The sequence below is a fragment of the Staurois parvus genome, unplaced genomic scaffold (genome assembly GCF_062004578.1).
Source record: "Staurois parvus isolate SC_StPar_1 unplaced genomic scaffold, SC_StPar_1.0 ptg000207l, whole genome shotgun sequence".
Classification (NCBI taxonomy): Eukaryota; Metazoa; Chordata; class Amphibia; order Anura; family Ranidae; genus Staurois; species Staurois parvus.
In genome coordinates, this window is record NW_028318003.1 from 1,751,803 (window position 1) to 1,776,541 (window position 24,739).

General features: G+C 42.6%; 1 protein-coding gene across 1 annotated transcript in view; it reads right to left on the bottom strand.

The window, feature by feature from the left end:
• TECTA (tectorin alpha) overlaps positions 1-24,739 on the bottom strand; it is a 193,102-nt gene that overhangs the window by 37,528 nt on the left and 130,835 nt on the right. The window contains exons 13-14 of the mRNA XM_089678642.1: positions 8,177-8,560; positions 6,211-6,497 (exon numbers count right to left, since the gene is read on the bottom strand). Of these exons, the coding sequence (XP_089534768.1) occupies positions 6,211-6,497; positions 8,177-8,560 (671 nt within the window). The remainder of the gene's footprint in view (positions 1-6,210; positions 6,498-8,176; positions 8,561-24,739) is intronic.

Sequence of the window (24,739 nt, forward strand, 5' to 3'; positions counted from 1 at the left end):
GGCCCTGTGTGGGTCAATGTGTGGAGGTGAGCAGGCATTGCTGCCATTTGAGGATTTCTGTTCATTTTTCACTGGAGTGAAGATCACATCAGCACAGATTCACTTGCATGGACTTTATGTTTTCAATTAGCACATATATAATTTGATTGGTTTGACGTTTGTATATACACAGTGTGTTTTTAGAGATATTGATAAATAACACGGGAATTTTTTCTTCTTAAAGAATCACTTCACAATTATCTGTAGTTTGTCACATATTCAAGGTCATGTTTCACTTATACTTGTGGGAAGAGATATTTATTTGTTTGTAATTATTTGTCACTGAGCACTATTGTGTGTGCACGGCTAGTAATTGTCAGGGCAAGGCTGTGGAACGGACAGGTAGGCCTAGTGGCAGGGTAACGCACTGGCTGACGACAACCACCACCAACAGACCGAAGTCCCTCAGGGCGCGGAGTCTAAGTCCCAGGCTGCCCTTCACCAGGGCCCCTGATGGTGGGGATGGACTTGACGCAGCCAGGAACCAGGTCGCGGCCCCCGAGACACCCCGGCTGCGGTAATGGCCGCCGCCAATGGTGTGTAGCTGGTGAGAATGACAATAGCGTAGTTAGGCAAGCTGGGTCAACAACAACGGGACAAAACAGTACAGAACAGTAGACAGAGAATCACAGGTCACGGGCCGGGTTCAGCAACGGAAGGTCAGATCGAAGGAAAACACAGAGAATGGTCTAGTCACAAGCCGAGTCAAATACCAGAAGAGTCACGAGCATATACACAGAGCTGTAGCAAGACAAAGACACAAGACACAAGTGCAAAGAGCATGTGCGGATCACAGGCTTATATGTACTCAGCCACACCCCTCTGGGGGATGGACCTCAGGGACCTGAAGGCATAAAAGCTTCCCACCATGCTCAGCATAAATCCAAGATGGATGCCAGCACATGGAGTAACATAACCTCTGGGAAAAGGTAGGACCTTGACAGTACCTCCTCCTCAAGGGCCCCTCCCCCTCCGCGGCTCAACAAAAGGTTTCTGAGGAAAGCGGGTATGAAAAGCGCGGAGGAGGGCAGGAGCATGGACATCTGCGGAAGGAACCCAGGAACGCTCCTCGGGACCATAACCGCGCCAATGAACCAGGAACTGTAATCGACCGCGCACCAATCGAGAGTCCAGGATCCGGCTCACCTCATACTCCTCATGACCGTCAACCCAAATGGGACGGGGCCGAGGCAGAGAGGTAGTGAAGCGATTGCAGATCAGAGGTTTCAACAGTGATACATGAAAGATATTGGAGATCCGCATCCCAGGTGGAAGGGCAAGGGCATAGGCCACCGGATTCACCTTGCGGAGAATGCGAAAAGGACCGACAAAACGGGGAGCTAGTTTGGGTGTGGGCACCCGAAGATTGAGGTTACAAGTAGACAACCACACCCGATCGCCGACCTGGTATGAAGGAGCGGGCAACCGTCTGCAATCAGCATGGAACTTCTGACGCTGAGCCGAGTCCCTCAAAGCCCTCTGGATCTGCCCCCATGAAGAACGCAGGGCAGCAAGATGGTTCTCCACAGCCGGAATGTCCTGTGGTGAGAACCTCTCAGGTAATACCGTGGGTTGGTACCCATAGTTGGCCATGAAGGGAGACATCCCGGAGGAGGAGTTGACCGCTGAGTTCCTGGCAAACTCTGCCCAAGGCAGGAGATCGGCCCAATCGTCCTGATGGTCCGAGATATAACACCGAAGGAATTGTTCTAAGGCCTGATTGGAACGCTCCGCAGCCCCATTGGACTGCGGGTGGTAGGCTGAAGAAAAGGAGAGACTAATACCCAACTGGGAGCAGAAGGCGCGCCAGAATCTGGACACGAACTGACTCCCGCCGTCCGAGACAATCACCTTGGGCAACCCATGCAGGCGAAAAATCTCCCTGGAAAAGACCGTGGCCAGTTCTTGCGCTGTTGGTAATTTCCTGAGTGGAACACAATGGCACATTTTGGAAAAACGATCGACGACCATGAGAATGACCGTATGACCCCGAGACACAGGGAGGTCTACAATAAAGTCCATGCCCAGGTGTGACCAAGGACGCTCCCCATTGGGAATGGGTTGCAGGAGACCCATTGGAAGATGCCGTGGAGATTTATTCTGGGCACAGATCGAACATGCTGCTACATAAGAGGCGATGTCGGCACGGAGAGTTGGCCACCAGAACAACCGAGAGACGACCCAAGACAACTGGTTCCTCCCCAGATGCCCGGCAGTTTTGGAGTTATGGTAAGTACGCAGCAGACGGGTGCGCAACCCCTCGGGTACAAAACATCTACCCTCCGGTCTCTCGGGAGGAGCGTCAGTTTGAGCCGCCAAAATCTGCTCCCCAAGGGGAGAAGTCAGACTGGTGCGAATGGCAGCCAGGATCTGATCTGGAGGTATGACCGAGGTTGGCTCAGAGTCCTCCCTGGACAACTCAGAGTATTGCCGCGATAATGCATCAGCCCTGACATTCTTGGAACCAGGCAAATAGGAGACCACATAGTTGAACCGCGACAAAAACAAGGCCCATCTGGCCTGACGGGGTGTCAATCTTTTGGCCTCCGAAAGATAAGTCAGGTTCTTATGATCGGTAAGAATGAGGACCGGAACCGCGGAGCCCTCGAGCAGGTGCCTCCATTCCTTGAGAGCCAGAATGATTGCCAACAACTCCCTATCTCCAATCTGGTAGTTGCACTCTGCAGAGGAAAGCTTCCTGGAGTAGAACCCACAGGGAAGTAGGGGTCCATCGGGCGACCGACGTTGAGACAGGAGAGCGCCTACACCCCGTCTCGGATGCATCGACCTCAAGGACGAAGGGCAATCCAGGATTGGGATGAGACAGTATCGGAGCCGAAGCGAAGGCGGATTTCAGAGCCTCGAAAGCTACGATGGCCTCGGATGACCACTCGTGAGGATTACTGCCCTTCTTGGTTAGGTCTGAGAGAGGCTTTGCCAGTTTGGAGAAGTTCCTGATGAACTTCCAATAGTAGTTGGCAAAACCCAAAAAACGCTGAATGGGCCGAAGACCATTGGGACGAGGCCACTGCAGAACCGCCGAAACCTTCTGAGGGTCCATGGAGAATCCCTCCGCAGATATGATGTAGCCTAAAAAGGCAACTTGGGATCAATGGAATTCACACTTCTCAAGTTTACAAAAAAGTTCGTTCTCACGTAATCGTTGCAGCACCTGCTTGACATCCTGGATATGGGACTCCATGGAGGCAGAGTAAACCAGGATGTCATCCAAGTAAACTACCACACACTGCTGCAACAAGTCACGAAGGACATCATTTATGAATTCCTGAAAAACTGCGGGAGCGTTACACTACCCGAAGGGCATCACCAGGTATTCGTAGTGTCCGGTTCTGGTGTTAAACACGGTCTTCCACTCATCCCCCTGTTTGATCCGTACGAGGTTGTACGCCGCCCTAAGGTCAAGTTTGGTAAAGACTGTTGCCCCCTTAAGGCGGTCGAACAACTCAGTAATCAAGGGAATCGGGTATGCATTCTTAGTGGTGATTCGATTGAGTCCCCTATAATCAATGCAGGGCCTCAATTCACCACCCTTCTTCTTTACAAAGAAAAAGCCCGCTCCAGCTGGGGAAGTAGACTTACGAATGTGCCCCCGGGAAAGCGCATCCGCAACGTACTCCTCCATGGCCTTATTCTCTGCAACCGAGAGAGGATACACCCTGCCACGTGGAGGAGTGGCACCGGGTTGTAAGGACGATGAGCAGGTAAGGCACCAGCGCGTACCTTATCAAACACGTCCTGGTACTCCCCATAATCAGTGGGCAACGCAGAGTCCGAGGAGGCACACAACACCTTAACCGGCCCACGGATGCACCCGGCCCCACACTGTGGAGACCACGAGAGAATCTCGGCAGTTTGCCAGTTGAAGGTTGGATTGTGCATCTGGAGCCAGGGATACCCCAAAACCACCGAATAGTGCGGAGAAGAAATCACCTGGAAACAGGCCAACTCCCTGTGAACAGCCCCAATAGCTACTTCAACTGGCATAGTCTCGTGGGTAACTTGCGGTGGTTGCAGGGGCCTGCCATCTATCGCCTCAAGAACCAATGGGGTAACTCGAGCCTGCAGGGGAATGGAGTGCTGGGCAGCAAACGAGCTGTCCATAAACAACCCGCCGGCCCCAGAATCTACCAACGCCTGGGCGTCACCGAGCCCTCCGCCCAAGAGAGGACAACGTTGATCAGTGGCTTATCTCTGCAGAACGCCGGGGACGAGGAGACTCCACCCAAGATCTGTCCCCGACAGGATCTCAGGTGCGAGCGTTTCCCGGACGGACCGGACAGGACCACCTAAAGTGCCCACCAAGACCACAGTACAGGCAGCGACCCTCCTGACGCCGAGCGGCCCGCTCTCCCTCGGAAAGGCGAGCAAACCCCAGCTGCATGGGCTCACCACCAGACAATCTATCCCCAGGAGGTGTGGGAGGAGAGGGAGGAATGGGTGGGACAAAAAACGCAGGTGCCAGTCGATTGGAAGGCCTCCGCAGGCGTTCCTTGAGTGAAGGCCTCTCCCTGAGCCTGGTATCAATCAGGATCAGGAAGGAAATTAGTGCTTCCAGCTCCACAGGCAATTCCTTGGCTGCGATCTCGTCCTTCAATGCATCAGAAAGACCCTGAGAAAACGCAGCCACCAGAGCCTCATTGTTCCAACCCACCTCTGCTGCCAGGGTACGAAACTCTATGGCGTACTCGGCAACGGTCCGTGAACCCTGATGCATAGACATGAGCAGCTTGGCAGCCGAGGCGGAGCGAGTCGGTACGTCGAATACCCTACGGAAGGCATCGACAAAACCGGAAAACTCGTGAATCACTGGGTCATTCCTCTCCCATAAGGGATTCGCCCAGGCCAAGGCCTTGTCTGAGAGTAGCGATATTAGGAAACCCACCTTTGACCTCTCAGTCGAAAAAGCGTGGGGTATTAATTCAAAATAAATCCCCACCTGGTTGAGGAAACCACGACACTGACTTGGCTCACCCCCAAAGCGCTGTGGAAGAGGGGCTGAACCAGTCATACCTCTGGGCGCCGCGGGTACCGCAGCAGCCGCGGCGGTAGGCGCAACCAGCGGAACAGCAGCGGGAGCGACCACCGGAGTGACAACCGGCCTAATAACACCAGGAGTAAGGTGCGCGGTGCGTGCCAACAGAGTTTGCAACGCCTGAGCGAACTGATCCAACAGGAGATCCTGTTGATCCAGTCTGGCGACCAACATTGGAAGTGAAGGCGTACCTGCACCGTCAGGATTCATGGCACTTGTGTAATGTCAGGGCAGGGCTGTGGAACGGACAGGTAGGCCTAGTGGCAGGGTAACGCACTGGCTGACGACAACCACCACCAACAGACCGAAGTCCCTCAGGGCGCGGAGTCTAAGTCCCAGGCTGCCCTTCACCAGGGCCCCTGATGGTGGGGATGGACTTGACGCTGCCAGGAACCAGGTCGCGGCCCCCGAGACACCCCGGCTGCGGTAATGGCCGCCGCCAATGGCATGTAGCTGGTGAGAATGACAATAGCGTAGTTAGGCAAGCTGGGTCAACAACAACAGGACAAAACAGTACAGAACAGTAGACAGAGAATCACAGGTCACGGGCCGGGTTCAGCAACGGAAGGTCAGATCGAAGGAAAACACAGAGAATGGTCTAGTCACAAGCCGAGTCAAATACCAGAAGAGTCACGAGCATATACACAGAGCTGTAGCAAGACACAAGACACAAGTGCAAAGAGCATGTGCGGATCACAGGCTTATATGTACTCAGCCACACCCCTCTGGGGGATGGACCTCAGAGACCTGAAGGCATAAAAGCTTCCCACCATGCTCAGCATAAATCCAAGATGGATGCCAGCACATGGAGTAACATAACCTCTGGGAAAAGGTAGGACCTTGACAGTAATATATAATATTTATCTGTATTTAATAGATAGGATTTATAGCACTTCACTATTTACAGTTACAATATACTGTGGTATGCTTTAGTGTACAAATCCAAATTCTCCAAATATAATAGCTTAAAAGCATCTAATAAGAATGTTGTGCACATTACTACTTATACTTTTTCCATACTATAAAGCCATTAATTCAATCCCCATATAATACATAAAGGAACTGGATGGTTAATTTTTGAATACCATTTTAGTTGTCTATAATTATTAACAGCCAACCTTTTTTGCATCCCATTGGTTTTCCAGCTTTGTGCCAACACAACACTACTAACGACAGGTTTCCCTCGTAGAGTAACGTAATCATCAGTTAGATCTCCATTAAAGTTTCCACAAAGACCACAAACTTTATTTTGAAGTCGCTCACTGATGGTAATTTTAATAATGTTGAAGCCATTGTAATGAATCTGAATGTCAGGGCTTGTGTCAATGACCAAAAATCCCTCCATACTATATATTTTTGTGGACAGTCCAGTTACAAATGGAACTGTCACTTGTGTTCCATTTACCTATGATAAAAACAAATAAAACCCCAAATTATTAAAATACATATGTTTGTTTAACTTGTTATAGATGACAATGGAATAGAAAGAATTTAACATAAATGCAAGAATGTATGGAACAGCAGATGTTGCAAATGTAACCCAAAACAAGATGAATGCATTCTGATCCCAGGTTTTCAAAGGAGTTATAGATTTTATTGGGTATTTCAAAGCTCCAGGGTTCCCTTGCAAGAGTACTGGAAGCCCTCTATTGTACAATACCCACATAAATTTGTGACATACGTGCCATGATATGATCATGATGCCACTACTGCGACATTATTTGTAAAGGAATGTTTTTAGTAATGATCACATGCACTTTAAAGTTGAAGTAAAAATATGTGGAGTAGGGAAGACTAGAGGCACAAAGCACCTTTAATCCATATACACTCTCTGGCAATATATTAGGTACACCTGTTTAATTGCTTGGTAACACAAATTGCCTATAAGACAATCACATGGCAGCAAACGAATGCATTTAGGCATCGAGACGTGGTGAAGATGACTTGCTAAAGTTCAAACCAGGCAGAATGGGGAAGAAAGGGAAATTAGGTGACTTTGAATGTGCCATGGTTGTTGGTACCAGACAGACTGGTCTGAGTATTTAAAAAACGTCTGATCTACTGGGATTTTCACACATAACCATCTCTAGGGTTTACAGAGAATGGTCCGAAAAACAGAAAATGTCCAGTGAGTGGCAGTTGTGTGGAGAAAAATGCCTTGTTGATGTCATAGGTCAGAGGAGAATGAGCAGACTGGGTTTAGATGATAGAAAGGCAACAGTAACTCATGTCAATATGGACCAAAATCTCTGAGGAATGTTTCCAACACTTTGTTGAATCTATGCCACAAAAACGTAAGGCAGTTCCGAAGGCAAAAGGGGGCCCAAACCTGTACTAGCGAGGTATACCTAATAAAATGGCTGTATTTTTCAGTGTAGCTATTCATAGTTGTTCCTTAAAGTGTTTTGGATTTGTTGGCCTGCACCTTGTCTAGGTTTGATTGCTTAGACTAGGAGGAAGGTGGTCATAAACATGAATGAGATAATTTGGTTTTAGGGGGTATATGTACAGGAAAAAAAGGAGCAAGACAAAATTTGGCTACCACATGACTGTGGCTTTACATCCCTGCTGAGAAAGCTGAGATTGCTGAAGATTTCTACCTGGAAGTTGGTGTCTTTAGCTTCATGAACCTTCAAGCCCAGTGATCATCTCAATGCTGCTTTAGGGCCAGTACTTGGACCACATTGAAGCTGCTTGGTTTGGCTGAATTAGAGTACTTAGTGTACACAACCGTCCCATTTGCAACTGTGAAAAGACCACCGTCAGAAGTAGGTGTACAGTATATTGAATTCTTGCTTTATAAGTGTTTTTTTGCTTTACTCTTGATCAACTGTTTTTATATGGTTCTTTGTATGGAGGTTATATATATATATATATATATATATATATAAATATATATATATATATATATATATATATGTATTTTTTTTCCCCTGTTAGTTGAACTTGATTGAGTCATGTCCTTTTTCAGCCTCCCATGTAAACACACATATTTGTAGTTAATAACAAAATAACTATTACTTGCCAAAAAAAGTTACTAGTAACATAAACATTCATGTTCAGAGAATGTTTTGAGCCTATTACCTTTACAGTGTTACGGTCATTGATGAGAATTTGCTCTTCATTAATGTAGAAGTATACAGGTGATATAACAGTCAAATTTGGAGAAGACCATTTGTCGAAGTTTATGATTAGCTGGAATGAGATATCAGGTAGCTTTTGACAAATTGTTGATAATACAAATGCACAGTTTGCTGGAAAGCGAAGAAATGCCCCATCAAATGTCCTGAAAACACCTCCTCCTGCTGCTATGCAATAGGAGCTCTTCTTGCTGAAGCAGCCTCTCACTCCATTCCTTAGCGCACATTCTTCATCTGACTTGCAGTGCCTGGGATCACACTGGATGAGATTCCTGCCAAAGCAGCGGCATCGCCTGGTGCAGTCACTGTTCCAGAAGAGCTGCTTGGGCTACCAAGGTAAAGAACAAATTAATTATGTCCTAGAATATCAATAAACAGCTATATAGATGTATTTTACAAGCATTGAATATGTTTTGTTTTCCTAAGAGACCTAAACATTTAGAAACACGATTAGAACATAAGCAGGGTTGCTAACCAAAGTGACCAATTTGACCCTTTTTTAATGTTTCCATAGACACTATTAAAATTTGAAAATTGACTGGTTGATCTAGACAACAACCATATTTTTGCACCTGGTTTTTTTCAGTTTTTTAAATTTCACTAAATAAAACTAGCTTCTCCTTGCATCCAGTTTTGATAGAAGTGTTGACAAAACCGTCACTTTGCAACATTGTTCAAAAAAAGGTAATAATTATGCAACTGAGTGTGCTGATATCAGTTTTTATCAGTGAAAACTACGTGGAAGGTGGATCTACATTACTGCAAATTGGTTTGCTCATCAATAGTAATTAGTTGATTGCATCATATCTAACAGGTTTACCTTATTAGCATTTTTTTTTCAGTTTACACTATTATCAACAACATCTTTTACCAACAATTGCTTAATTTAAAGTCTCAGTCTACCCAGAAGTTAATTGAGTTTTAATTGAAGTCTAATAGTTTGAATAATCAATAGTTCTATTGTCTGTGTGGGCTCCAGCAATGGGATTTAAATTCCACAATTTCAAGTTTCAATGGAGTTTTGAATTATCTTATTGTATTCTCAATGATATTAAATTAATTAGAAATGCAACAGACAGACATAACTGTGTAAAGCACTGTGGTAGGTGTATAGGCCCAAAAACCCCAGTTCAGATAACTGACTGCCTGAGTCCCTGTAAACACTGCATCACCATTTATAGTACAGTATGTGCATAACCTACACAAAGTCAGTGCAATAATTCAAGTGGATGAAACTACCGATTAATGACATCATGCTGGTAAGTATGCATATAGAAGTCTAAATTATTGGGCATAGTAACTGGTTTGGAAATTCAGTTTTCACAAGGAAGCAATGCAAATAAGAAATGGGACAAATTTGTCAAAACTCTGTATAGTAGAATGCTAAAATAAACAAAGTTTAAAGCTTTGCCTTTCCCCTGCTGATACACAGGCTGCATACTGTTTGCAATAAATCAGAATGTAAATACTTTTTTCTGGCACCAACATGTCAGCATATATTTTGCAGTAGCCATAATCGGTGCAAGGATTTTTGTCTACACAGGTGAAGGTACATTTTGCTGCCATCACAGCTCTGGTACAGGAAGTGGTGTCATACTCGTCACTTCCTGGTCATATGTACAGGAGGGAGTCTGAGTGGTTGGAGATCCCACCCTTCCCAGAGACACCCTCCATTATAGGCCTGTAGGTGGGAGAGTAGAGCCCTGTAAACAAGGTGGGGGAATCATGCCGGGGGCGGCACATAGCGGTGGTGGTTGTGGAAGTGATAGGTGGCTTCACAGCCGCTTGTATCATGTCCACATGAAAGCTGATAGTCGGATTACTAAAGTACAAACACTCCCAGCTGGTATAGTGGCTGGTAGTGTATAAAAAAAACACATGCCTGCAGAAATGTTAAAAATCCAAATCCACAGCCACTTGCCACTTGGGATTTACCACCCCCCACCCCCCTCTCCCCATCCTGGCACCCTAAGGTGGTCGCCTAAGCCATCTCATGCTAGCACCGGCCCTTGCTGTAGCACTGCCTACTTCTGCCCACAGGACCAGGGCTATTAAAGCTAAAGCTATTAAGTGTTAACGTCCACACAACAGCTCATTCCATTTTTTGTCCTTTTCAAACTCAAAACAAATGTGAACAGGAGAAATCTTTATTTGACACCTTTGGTGTTGTCCATGCAGGTTCAGTCTTTCCTGTAGCACAGTCCTTGCCCTTAGGTCTGAAGTGTTCCAGTAAGGTAGGTAACCCCTTTGTGACAGTAATGAGGTCTGGGTACCTCCAAACCTCAGTCAGCAACGCTGGAATACCTTTGTTACAGGGGCGGACTGACCATTTGGAAACTCAGGCACTGCCCGAGGGCCCAGGGTCAGTAGGGGGCCCCATGAGATGCCCCTGGTACCTTTTTAATAGGCTTTTTTGAGTTTGGGCAAGGACACAGGGGCCCCATGATCCCCTATTGCCCGGGGGCCCCATGAGTTGTCAGTCTGTCCCTGCTTTGTTATGTTCGAATTTTCCAGGTTACATTATCAGTACTAGGATAAAACACTGCAGAACTTCTAAATGTTTAATTAGCATCTTACCTAGTATTAAGACAGAACCTGGCAAAACTGATAACCTTTTATTAGAAACACAACCCAAAAAAAAAACAGCAAGCACTTAGAGAAAGAAGCAGCTGGCACTAAATGGTGACAAACCTATTGACTAAATAAACTGAAAAACTGCGCAGTGCATAAAATACAGTGCATCAAAAAAAATCCTCTGTGTACATAGAAATTCATACAGCAACTAAATTAAATATAGCTACATATATACAAGAACTGCATAAATAATCTGACACATATTATGTGAAGAACGTGTTATAAAACAGCACTGAAGTGAACGAAAGTGCCTGTGGAATTAAATGTAACATTTCAAGTAATGTCCAAATGGAGAAGCATCCATTTAGAAGTCTCCACTGATATTTCTTCACAATGGAGCAAACCAAATATGCGATATCCTTAGTCAGATAATCCACCAATATGCACTCACCAGAGAATGTATAAACTTTAGCCTAGCAAAACACTCTAGCCTCAAAGGACCTCCACAGATCACTCTTCAGAGTAGATAAGACCGCACCCAGTGGTGAACTCTCTTTGGAAATTGCTCACCACGCGGAGCCCAAAATATAGTATATAGTGTAGTATTGTATTACCATATAGGTCAACAATTACAATCAGACCATAAAAACAAAAAAAAACTATAAACAAAACATCTACAGCCAGACTTACTAAGATGGATGCCAATCTGAGACCCAGACACGGAGGCGTGATGTCAGCACGTAAGGCCACTCCCAATGCGTTTCATGCACACGCAGATCTTCAGGGGATATGTCTACTACTGACATTGTTCCTATCCTCCCTAAATAGCCTGTGGATGCAGCAGGAGCTAGTGTGTGCCATTTTGTTATGGGCTAAAGAAAGCGCCATTTTGTTGTAGCCAAGAAAAAATGCCATTTTATTGTGGGCCAAAAAGGAAGTACAAAATGCTTAAGAAACAAACACCATTTGCCATTGGTATTGGTTTTTGTTTCTTAATTATTTGGCTTATCAGACACCTGGAAGATATACAGTCCTGGAAACTGTATATGTCATCATAACCTTTGATACTGTACCTCGCGACACAGCAAATAAATAAATAACAAGAAAAAAGGGAGGGGGGGAGAAAAGGGGAACCTCCCCAAATTCAAGGGAAATAAGATTTTTAAGGTGCCATTAATGATAATAAACAAATTCATATTCATTACAAAATATTTTAACAATTTTATTTACTGTGTCATATATAGAACATTAGAAAACAAGTTCACATGTTTAAAACACCAGTGTATGAAGTGAAAACACCAGTGTATGAAGTGAAAACACCAGTGTATGAAGTGATGCTTCAAAGATTGATGAATGACCTCTTACCAGATAAATCTGTGCATATCCGATGAATTGGAACCAATCAGTTCTAAAACATAATATAAAATGTAACAAGTATAATGGATGCTCAAGAACTGAATTTATTAATCAGTTCTTGTGTGTTGATGCTGGGCTCCACCATGTTGTGGATGGCCCTGTGGAGGTGATGGGAGACATGATGTCCAATGATACGTCCGTGGTGCGTCATGCCATCACGACATCGGGCGCAATAGGAGGGGCACATATATAAAGGAGCGGGCGTTGGTTATTGTTGGCTGATGGGGAGGTAGAGTTCATGGTGTTGGTGCATTGTGGTGAAACACAGCTAATATTGATTATCTGAAGCCTGTGGCTGCTTTTCTGTGGTCTTTGCTTATGAATGTTGGGTTTTTTTGTTCAATAGCGGCTGTATCTGCCCCTATTGTGGACAGTTTCCCCTTTGTTTGGGGGTTATTTGTTCCAACAAAATTTGAATATTTTCTTTGGAGCCATCCCCATATAGGTGGATTAAAATTGTTGTGATATTTCACAGGAACTATATATTTTTGCATTATACAATACTTGCAGCATTATCAGCATCCTTTATATTTGTTACATTTTATATTGTGTTTTAGAACCCATTCTGGGGCAAATGTTTTTGGCTCTTTTGAGGAGATATAACTAAAAATGGACGATATAAGTATTCGTATGCTGCTTGGTTATTTACTGGTGCGAGCCACATTTCTTAAAGGTACATTTCTATCATCTTGGTCTTGTGGCAAAGTCTTTTTTTTGGCATTCCATTTGGTAATATATGAGTTTTCAAAATACGTATATATATTTTTTTCTATTTTATTGTCCAATCCAGCTTATGTGCCCCTCCGGTGGTTAAGGCATACATCATCGTGTCTGGGCTATACAGAGGGTTGTTTGTCCAATTAAACTACATCATATGCCAGCCAAATAAAACCTTCTTGAATTTCTCATTTGGATTCCAATTCATTGGATATGCACAGATTTATCTGGTAAGAGGCCCTTCATCAATCTTTAAAGCATCTCTTCATACACTTGTATTTTTATATATATGGTGTATGATACAAAAAGTCTGTAAACACGTGAACTTGTTTTTCTAATGTTCTATATATGACACAAATAAAATTGTTGAAATATTTTGTAGTGAATATGTATTTGTTTATTGTAGGTGTTACAGAGTATCTCCTGAAAAAGCCTGAAATAGGCAAAACATGTTGAGAATTATGACACCGCAATTATCTTTTGAATGAGTAACAACTATTGGTGTTTTGATTCAGAAGTGTTTTACTCTTATTGAATTTTATGGATTTTTAATTTGATTAACAATAAAAATTGTAAATTTTAGCTTTTGTTGTTGTGATTATCATTGATGGTACTTTAAAAATCCCATTATCTCCCCTGAATTTGGGGAGATTCCCTTTTCCCCCCCCCCTCCTTTTTTCTTCTTGTTTGTTTAAATTTGGGATGTGGTGCCATTGAGCTCCTCTTTGAACAGCTTTATTCTTGTCTCACAGCAAATAAATAGGCAGCTTCAGTCACAGAGACACCAGCTAAGCGGGCACCAACAATTTGCCCTCTATGAAGCTCAGTAAGCTCTGGCACGACTCCATATTATTAGCAGCACACGCAGTGAATGATGAAAGTCAGGCTTCCCACCTGTTAGCTAGGTGTCTCATCACACAGCGGAAGCAAAAGAATGTTACATCACTTCTGCTTTCAAAATGAAACATGTCGTCACTTCAATTGACAGCATTTTAACATACAGTATTTTAGTATGGTACCTAAATTTAACTGTAGCAGATAGAAGAGATCTTCCGGAAATAGTGTTTACTACACAGAAAATAGTGGGCTGTAAGCTTCCATCTTTAGTGGAAATTAATGATCCCCATTGTCTTTGAAGAGCAGGGAAGATAAGCCATTAACACTGATTTGAGTTGCTGCCTTCTGACTGGTATAACAGGAATATTAACCGCTTCCTGACCACCCTATAGCAGAAATACTGCTACAGGACAGCACGTGTGCTCAAAATCACGTATATATACACAATGTTGCATTTCTTGACAGGGGGCACACGCGAGCCGCGTACGCACCCTAGCCACGCTGCCATTCACGCCCGCGGCTGTCAGTCACTGGATCCTGGACGGTGATTACTTGCCGGCGCCCGGTGATTTCCGAGGATCTCTGATGGGGAGGAGAACTGTTTTGTTTACTAACAGTTCTCCTCCCTGTTAGCTCGGGCAAACTGCTTTGGATGGCTGTGCACAGCACAGTCATCCAAAGCAGTGTGATTACATTGAAGCACACTGACACAGCCCCCTGGTAAAACACTTCCAGCACACAGTTAACCCTTTGATCGCCCCTCATGTTAACCCCTTCCTGCCCAGTGCCATTAGAACAGTGTTAGTGCTTTTTTTTTTAGCACTGATCACTGTATTGGTGTCACTGGGGATGTCAGTGATACCAAGTCAGTTCCCCCCAGTGTCAGAATGTCCGCCGCAGTTCCACTAAAAGTTGCTGATCGCGTATTGGGATTTTTCTTTAGCAAAGACATGTAGCAGAATACATTTTGGCCTAAATTTAGGATGAAATTAGATTTTTTACATTTTTTACTGGACATGTTTAACCATTAGCCGCCTGGCCAATAGCCGTTTGGCAGACGGAAAAAGGCTTTAGATTTCCAGGTGGACGCCATATGGCGTACTCCAGGGCATGCGCAGTTTGCGTGCTTGCAGAGCCGCGCAGCGGCGTGATCTGACACGGCCGATGACAGATCTGAGTACCGACCCCCGTTGCCGGTACCATGTGACCTGCTGTGACCAATCACAGCAGGTCACATGACAGTTGTATACATTGGATGGCTTCATTCATGCCATCCATTGTATACTAGTGTCTAGCTGTGAATGGTCACAGCGATCACATGCACATGTCATGTGATTAGCTGTGGCCAAATAACAGCTAAGCACAAAAAAAAAAAAACCCAGAATGAATCGATGTCATTCAGGTAAATGCTTGCTTATAGCAAAGTAATTCTTTGCTATAAGCAAATTGTGTAAAAAAAAAATACTGATCACTTCCCCAAAGTAGTACAATGTTACTATGGTAACATTGTACTACTTTGGTCATAGTGAAATATGAAAAAAAAATCTTAAAAAAAGAAAAAAATGTAATAAAAAATAAAAAAAAATAAAAAAATACAGTTGCAAGAAAAAGTATGTGAACCCCTTGGGATTACGTGGAGTTTTGCATGAATTGGGCATATAATATGCTCTGAACATCATCTAAGTCACAACAATAGAAGAACACAGTCTGCTGAACATAATACTACACAAACATTAGTTGTTGCCATTGTTTAATTGCACATAACATGTAAACATTCACAGTGCAGGGAGGAATAAGTATGTGAGGAACTAGCTTAATGACTTCTCCAAGAGCTAATTGGAGCCAGGAGTGAGCCAACCTTTACTCCAATCAGTGTGATGATATTGGATGTTTTGCTGACAGCTGTCCTGCCCTTAAAAAACACACACCTGTTTTGGGTTTACTGGTTTCAAGAAGCACTGTCTGATGTGAGCCATGCCTCGCAGAAAAGAGCTCTCAGAAGACCTACGATCAAGAATTGTTGACTTGCATGAAGCTGGAAAGGGTTACAAAAGTATCTCCAAAAGCTTTGATGTTCATGTGTCCATGGTAAGACAGACTGTCTACAAATGGAGAAAGTTTAGTACTGTTGCTACTCTCCCTAGGCGTGGTCGTCCTGTAAAAATGACTGCAAGAGCACAGCGCAGAATGCTGCACGAGGTAAAGAAGAATCCCAGAGTGTCAGCTAAAGACCTACAGAAATCTCTGGCACATGCTAACATTTTTGTTGACACATCTACAATAAGGAAAACATTAAACAAGAATGGAGTACATGGGAGGACACCACGGGAGGAAGCCATTGCTGTCCAAAAAGAATATTGCAGCACGTTTGAAGTTTGCAAAAGAGCACCTGGATGTTCCACAGCACTACTGGCAAAATATACTGTGGACAGATGAAGCCAAGACTGAGTTGTTTGGGAAGAACACACAACACTATGTGTGGAGAAAAGAAGGCACAGCACACCAACATCAAAACCTCATCCCCACTGTAAAATATGGCGGAGGGAGCATCATGGTTTGGGGCTGCTTTGCTGCCTCAGGGCCTGGACGGATTGTTGTCATTGATGGGAAAATGAATTCCAGAGTTTATCAAGACATTTTGCAGGAAAACGTACGACCATCTGTCTGCCAACTGAAACTCCGCAGAGGATGGGTGATGCAACAGGACAATGACCCAAAGTATACAAGTAATTCAACAAAACAATGGCTGCAACAGCACAGAATACACCTTCTGGAGTGGCCCAGTCAGAGTCCTGACCTCAACCCGATTGAAATGCTGTGGCGTGACCTTAAGAGAGCGATTCACACCAGACTTCCCAACAATATTGCTACACTGAAACAGTTTTGTGAAGAGGAGTGGTCCAAAATTACTCCAGATCGTTGTGTAAGTCTGATCTGCAACTACAGGAAACGTTTGGTTGAGGTTATTGCTGCCAAAATATGGTCAACCAGTTATTAAGTCCAAAGGTTCACATACTTTTTCCTCCCTGCACTGTGACTGTTTACATGTTATGTGCAATTAAACCATGGCAACATCTAATGTTTGTGTAGTATTATGTTCAGCAGACTGTGTTCTTCTATTGTTGTGACTTAGATGACGTTCAAAGCACATTTTATGCCCAATTCATGCAAAACTCCACGTAATCCCAAGGAGTTCACATCCTTTTTCTTGCAACTGTATATATATTTTTTTTCATACTGTCACCAGTCAGTGTCCCTGATCACCGCCATGCCAGTTATATGATGACGCAGTACTGCACTGGTTACAGTATGTAAAAAAATAATTTTTTTCATTTTTTCATTTTCCGAAACATTCTGACAAAAAAAATACAACTTCAAAAAACTCGCCATTCCTCTTATAAAGTACATCGGACTGTCTACTTTGCAAAAAGTGGTCATTTGGGGATATCTGTACTGTTCTGACATTCTTGAACCTCAAGAAATTAGATGGCTGTCAGTACTTCAGGATTGATCAATATTCAGATCTATACCATAGTTTGTGAACTCTATAACTTTCCTACAAACTAAAAAATACATCCTAATTTGGGTTATTTTCACCAAAGACATGTAGCAGAATACATCTTGGCCTAAATTTATGAAGAACAATTATTTATTTGCAAAATTTTATAACAGAAACAAAGAAAAACGTGTTTTTTTTTTCCAAAATGCCCGGTCTTTTTTTGTTAAATTAGCAAAAAATAAAATCCCCGGCAGTGAATAAATACCACCAAAAGAAAGCTGGTTGTGTGAAGAAAATGATAAAATTTTAGTTTGGGTACAATGTTGTATGACCGCACAATTGTCATTCAAAGTGTGAGAGCGCTGAAACCTGAAAAATGGCCTGGGCAGGAAGGGGGTGACAGTGCCCGGTATGGAAGTGGTTAATAGCAAAAAGTTGAAAATAGAATTTTTTTTCTCAAAATTGTTGTGCTTTTTTTTTTATAGCTCAAATAGTAAAAAACGCACAGGCAATCAAATACCACAAAAAGAAAGCTCAATTTGTGGGAAAAAAGGACATACATTTCATTTGGGTGCAGTGTTGCATGACCACGCAATTGTAAGTTAAAGTAACGCAGCGCCGTAAAACACAAAATGGCCAGGTCAGGAATGGGGATAAATCATCAAGAGGGCAAGTGGTTAAAGCCAGAACAAATAGGTAGAGAGCTTTTTTCATGGGCAATACAAGCAGTAAATGGAAATGTAATTCATTCTAACATATGGTTAGGGATAATGTTTAACTTCTATTTTATGGGATGTTATTTTGAAGTGTTTTTTATCAGGGTGTGTGTGTAAAGTTGTTTGCATGAGAATTTTTGTGATTTTTTTGTAGATTTCATCCATAATGACAATACATATTATATTATATTAACGTCTGAAATGATGATATTACATTAATGTGCTATTAAACCCACATCATTAAAATTGTCAGTACATGCTGTATTTGTTCATGCCCACTCTGTCACTATGGGATTTGTTTTCTGTATTCTGCAAAAATCCTGATTGATCCTGCTGTTCACTGTATCTCCCTCCTTGTCTGTGTCCCCACAGAAGCCTGAGATTGCGTAGACCAGCCATTGCCTCATCTACTGAGCATGCTCCAGTTACAGTTTCCTTCTAAGCTTGTTGTTATCTCCTTTCTCTTAGCTGTGCAGCCCATATGACTATAATTGACAGCCCACTTCCTTCCCTTCTCCGCCATGCCCACTAAACAGCTAAATACAATGGGACTGGATATTTACACATTGATTGATGGGGGCATCATCTCCCTGTAATTCTAAGCACATACAAACAATAAACACAGGCTGGAGGGTCATTAAACAGGCTGTGATTGGTAGAACATCCCCCTAGATAGTCCACACCATGTTTTTGCACAATTTGGAATTTGAATTCAAATACATATTTGTATGATGATTTAAACACTTATTTTATATTATTTATATATTTTTCCTGTATTTTAAAGATTGTTTTTCTTCAGATGGGCTGGGAAACAGCTGCGCCATATGACAGCTGTAGATGGATTATGAAAAGAGGTACTTAGATTTTTTTTTTATTAAAATAAATACAGTGTGATCATCCATATACATAAAGAGCAGGGGTAATGCAAATTAAACAGGGTGTTTATTATCATTTAGGAATAAGAACATATTCACATCTATCAACTAATTACCAGAATTTTAAAACCAAATGAGCCTATATTGGGAGGTGGGTTATGCACATTTCATTAAAGTAGGTGATATAGGAATCTGATACCTTTTATATCTTTATTGATTCAAAAAGTAATCCCATTCTGGAGGGAGTGACAGCTATGTGATCATAAACATTTTGATTGGTAAGGTCATTTCTGTCAACACCCTCCTCAAGCACCAGAAAAGAGTGGCTGCATCAGGGTGCCGGAGCACTCATTTGCCATCAAGACAAAGATCATTATTTGAGAGCCCAAAAGACTCAGAATCTTGGACCTCTGCCAAAACCAAAGAAGCTAAGACTTTTGTTAAGTACTTTGATTTTTCTTCCCCTTTTGCTTTCCTGTTGTAATTGTCTCTCTTGTTGTAATACCCTCTTCTGTAAACATTACATTTGGACTATTTTATCTTTTTTAAAACTAAATGTAAGATTGATACATTATTTCTTATGCACTAAGCCCGTGCGTAAAGGATCCCTGTCTCTTTGAAGAGTGCTGCTATATTGTAAGTCTCTGAAATATTCCTGTTTATCATGATAGTGTGTGAGTACTGACATTTCCTAAACATCAAAATTGTTATCACAGATACCGTGAACGGTTTGTGTTTCCAAGAAAACACATGGTGGCAGCTGCTTGGTGTGTAACAGATCAATTTGCATAGTTAATTAAAACCCAGTACTCATCTCTTTCAGTCTGCTTGAACCTAGATGGTGGTGCTGTTACTTACATAGTTACATAGTTAGTCTGGCTGAAAATAGACAAAAGTCCATCCAGTTCAACCATAGAAAAAAAAAGTTATAATCCTATACCCACAGTTGATCCAGAGGAAGGCAAAAAAAACCCCCAGCAAAGCACGATCCAATTTGCTCCTGCTGGGAAAAAAAATTCCTTCCTGATCCTCCGAGAGGCAATCAGATATTCCCTGGATCAACTTTACCTATAAATGTTAGTATCCAGTTATATTCTGTGTATCTAAGAAACAATCCAGGCCTTTTTTGAAGCAATCCACTGAGCTGGCCAGAACCAACTCTTGAGGGAGTCTATTCCACATTTTCACAGCTCTTACTGTGAAGAAACCTTTACGTGCTTGGAGAGTCAATTTCTCCAGACATAAAGAGTGCCCCCTTGTCCTCTGTGATGACCTCAGGGTGTATAGCTCTACACCGAGTTCACTATACGAACCACTGATGTATTTATACATGTTGATCATATCCCCCCTTAATCTCCTCTTCTCAAGAGAGAATAAAGTTCCTCTAATCTTTCCTCATAGCTGAGCTTTTTGTTCTTTTTGTGAGTTGGTGCCCAAAACTGAACTGCATATTCCAGATGAGGTTTTACTAATGATTTGTACAGGGATAATATGATATCTCTCTCTCTGGAGTCTATACCTCTTTTAATACAAGAGAGGATTTTGCTTGCTTTAGAAACTGCAGCTTGGCATTGCATGCCGTTATTAAGCTTGTGTTCTACCAGAACTCCCAGATCCTTCTCCACCATTGATTCCCCCAGTTGTACTCCCCCGTAGTGTGTATGATGCATGCATATTCTTAGCACCCAAGTGCATAACCTTACATTTTAGCTGGAAACTCTTTGTGCAAGGCCACTCTGGGAGTGTCATTGCCATGTATGTGAGCAATATACCAAATCTATAATTGATTTCCTTCACCTTGTAGACTTTCTGGCACTTGTGGGCATTGAAGTTAATTATCCCCCCATCTTTTGAGCACATCTACAAATCCAGGGTGCATTCATGACTGGCCTGGGGGTCCTGCCACTCAACCACTCACCAGCACCTTGGATATTCAAGGTGCTAGACCCAGTACTAGCCTTACTGCGCTCTTGTAACATTCTCATTATGGAATCCTTAGATGACCTCCTGTTGAAGGAACAGTAAGTGTGGGCTCCATCAAGCAAAGTGACATTAACTTCTAGATGTTCCATTTTTTTGGATGAATCAAGAACCTTCAGAGATTATTGCTGGGACTGACTCATCATTTGGAATATCTGGGTGGTCCTGTTGACAGCTCAGGATAGTTTGTTCTATGGAGCCTGTACTGACTGTGCATTTTCCACAGGGAAACTTTAAATACTCTGGTCTCAGATTCATGCTCACTGGACCAGGAGCCATCTAACTCTCCATTTAGGAGAGGTGTAGGAGAATCCTAGGACTGAGGATAGCCTCTTTTGGGGTAATTCAATTAAAGTTTTCCAACAGACCTGTACAAGGTAGCATTCTCTCTTCATGGGACAAGTCGAATATGTTATTCCTTCCCATTATTTAAGGAATCCCTATGACGCCATTCAGTTGATTTGGAAAGGAGACCTGAACACCCTTCATGACAGGGAACTTGGTAATTATCGGAGTCTTGTTTCCCAAGTAACTGCCAGAAGCTTTTGGATAGTATTTGACTGGCATTGAAGTATTAGAACTTGTTCGAAGGTTGTACAATCTAGAATCTAGATTGAATCTTATCCTTCACAGAACTTTACGTTATAGCTAGAGATTAGCGAATCGAACCAGGCGAACCGGAATTCGAGTCGAATTTCAGGAAATATTCGATTCGCGTCGAATCCGAAATTTTGCCTACTTCGGGTGCGCGAATCGAATATTTCCCGATCAGCCGGCAAAACTGTCCCTGCAGTGAGCTCCGCTATTTCTGACAGTTCTCTGACAGAAGGAACACATGTTTAGCGGTTGAAACATTGTATCTATTAGTTTCCATTTAGGATACAGATGTTTCAACCGCTGTACATGTGAAGAAGCTGTCAGAGAACTGTCAGAAATAGAGGAACTCTGCACATACACTTTTTGCCGGCTTGGAATTATTCTTATTTTCATCCTACTTCTTCTTCTTCTTCTTCATCCTCATCCTCATCCTCAGAAGAAGAGGATGAGGATGAAGAAGAAGAAGAAGAAGAAGAAGTAGGATGAAAATAAGAATAATTCCAAGCCGGCAAAAAGTGTATGTGCAGAGTTCCTCTATTTCTGACAGTTCTCTGACAGCTTCTTCACATGTACAGCGGTTGAAACATCTGTATCCTAAATGGAAACTAATAGATACAATTTGTATCTATTAGTTTCCATTTAGGATACAGATGTTTCAACCGCTGTACATGTGAAGAAGCTGTCAGAGAACTGTCAGAAATAGAGGAACTCTGCACATACACTTTTTGCCGGCTTGGAATTATTCTTATTTTCATCCTACTTCTTCTTCTTCTTCTTCTTCATCCTCATCCTCATCCTCTTCTTCTGAGGATGAGGATGAAGAAGAAGAAGAAGAAGAAGAAGTAGGATGAAAATAAGAATAATTCCAAGCCGGCAAAAAGTGTATGTGCAGAGTTCCTCTATTCTGCAGATACACTTAGAGGAGCTCTGCAGATACACTTAGAGGAGCTCTGCACATACACTTTTTGCCGGCTTGGAATTAATCTTATTTTCATCCTACTTCTTCTTCTTCTTCATCCTCATCCTCATCCTCAGAAGAAGAAGAAAAGGATGAGGATGAAGAAGAAGAAGAAGAAGAAGTAGGATGAAAATAAGAATAATTCCAAGCCGGCAAAAAGTGTATGTGCAGAGTTCCTCTATTCTGCAGATACACTTAGAGGAGCTCTGCACATACACTTTTTGCCGGCTTGGAATTAATCTTATTTTCATCCTACTTCTTCTTCTTCTTCTTCATCCTCATCCTCAGAAGAAGAAGAAGAGGATGAGGATGAAGAAGAAGAAGAAGAAGTAGGATGAAAATAAGAATAATTCCAAGCCGGCAAAAAGTGTATGTGCAGAGTTCCTCTATTCTGCAGATACACTTAGAGGAGCTCTGCAGATACACTTAGAGGAGCTCTGCACATACACTTTTTGCCGGCTTGGAATTAATCTTATTTTCATCCTACTTCTTCTTCTTCTTCTTCTTCATCCTCATCCTCAGAAGAAGAAGAAGAGGATGAGGATGAAGAAGAAGAAGAAGAAGAAGAAGTAGGATGAAAATAAGAATAATTCCAAGCCGGCAAAAAGTGTATGTGCAGAGTTCCTCTATTCTGCAGATACACTTAGAGGAGCTCTGCACATACACTTAGAGGAGCTCTGCACATACACTTTTTTCCGGCTTGGAATTAATCTTATTTTCATCCTACTTCTTCTTCTTCTTCATCCTCATCCTCATCCTCAGAAGAAGAAGAAGAGGATGAGGATGAAGAAGAAGAAGAAGAAGTAGGATGAAAATAAGAATAATTCCAAGCCGGCAAAAAGTGTATGTGCAGAGCTCCTCTATTCTGCAGATACACTTAGAGGAGCTCTGCAGATACACTTAGAGGAGCTCTGCACATACACTTTTTGCCGGCTTGGAATTAATATTATTTTCATCCTACTTCTTCTTCTTCTTCTTCATCCTCATCCTCAGAAGAAGAAGAAGAGGATGAGGATGAAGAAGAAGAAGAAGTAGGATGAAAATAAGAATAATTCCAAGCCGGCAAAAAGTGTATGTGCAGAGTTCCTCTATTCTGCAGATACATTTAGAGGAGCTCTGCACATACACTTAGAGGAGCTCTGCACATACACTTTTTGCCGGCTTGGAATTAATCTTATTTTCATCCTACTTCTTCTTCTTCTTCTTCATCCTCATCCTCAGAAGAAGAAGAAGAGGATGAGGATGAGGATGAGGATGAAGAAGAAGAAGAAGAAGTAGGATGAAAATAAGAATAATTCCAAGCCGGCAAAAAGTGTATGTGCAGAGCTCCTCTAAGTGTATCTGCAGAGCTCCTCTAAGTGTATCTGCAGAATAGAGGAACTCTGCACATACACTTTTTGCCGGAAACCGCTGTATGGAAGGAATGTCCCAGAACTGTCAGAAATAGACTATTTATGACAGTTCTGGGACATTCCCTCCATACAGCGGTTGAAACCGCTGTATGGAGTGAATGTCCCAGAACTGTCAGAAATAGACTATTTCTGACAGTTCTGGGACATTCCTTCCATACAGCGGTTGAAACATTGTATCTATTTGTTTCCATAAATAATAAATACCGCTGTATGGAGGGAATGTCCCAGAACTGTCAGAAATAGACTATTTATGACAGTTCTGGGACATTCCCTCCATACAGCGGTTGAAACCGCTGTATGGAGTGAATGTCCCAGAACTGTCAGAAATAGACTATTTCTGACAGTTCTGGGACATTCCTTCCATACAGCGGTTGAAACATTGTATCTATTTGTTTCCATAAATGGATCCATTTATGGAAACAAATAGATACAATGTTTCAACCGCTGTATGGAAGGAATGTCCCAGAACTGTTGGAAATAGTCTATTTCTGACAGTTCTATGACATTCCCTCCATACAGCGGTTGAAACCGCTGTATGGAGTGAATGTCCCATAACTGTCAGAAATAGACTATTTCTGACAGTTCTGGGACATTCACTCCATACAGCGGTTGAAACATTGTATCTATTTGTTTCCATAAATGACATTCTGCAGATACACTTAGAGGAGCGCTGCAGATACACTTTTTGCCAGCTTGGAATTAATCTTATTTTCATCCTACTTCTTCTTCTTCATCCTCATCCTCATAAGAAGAAGAAGAGGATGAGGATGAAGAAGAAGAAGAAGAAGAAGTAGGATGAAAATAAGAATAATTCCAAGCCGGCAAAAAGTGTATCTGCAGCGCTCCTCTAAGTGTATCTGCAGAATGTCATTTATGGAAAAAAATAGATACAATGTTTCAACCGCTGTATGGAGTGAATGTCCCAT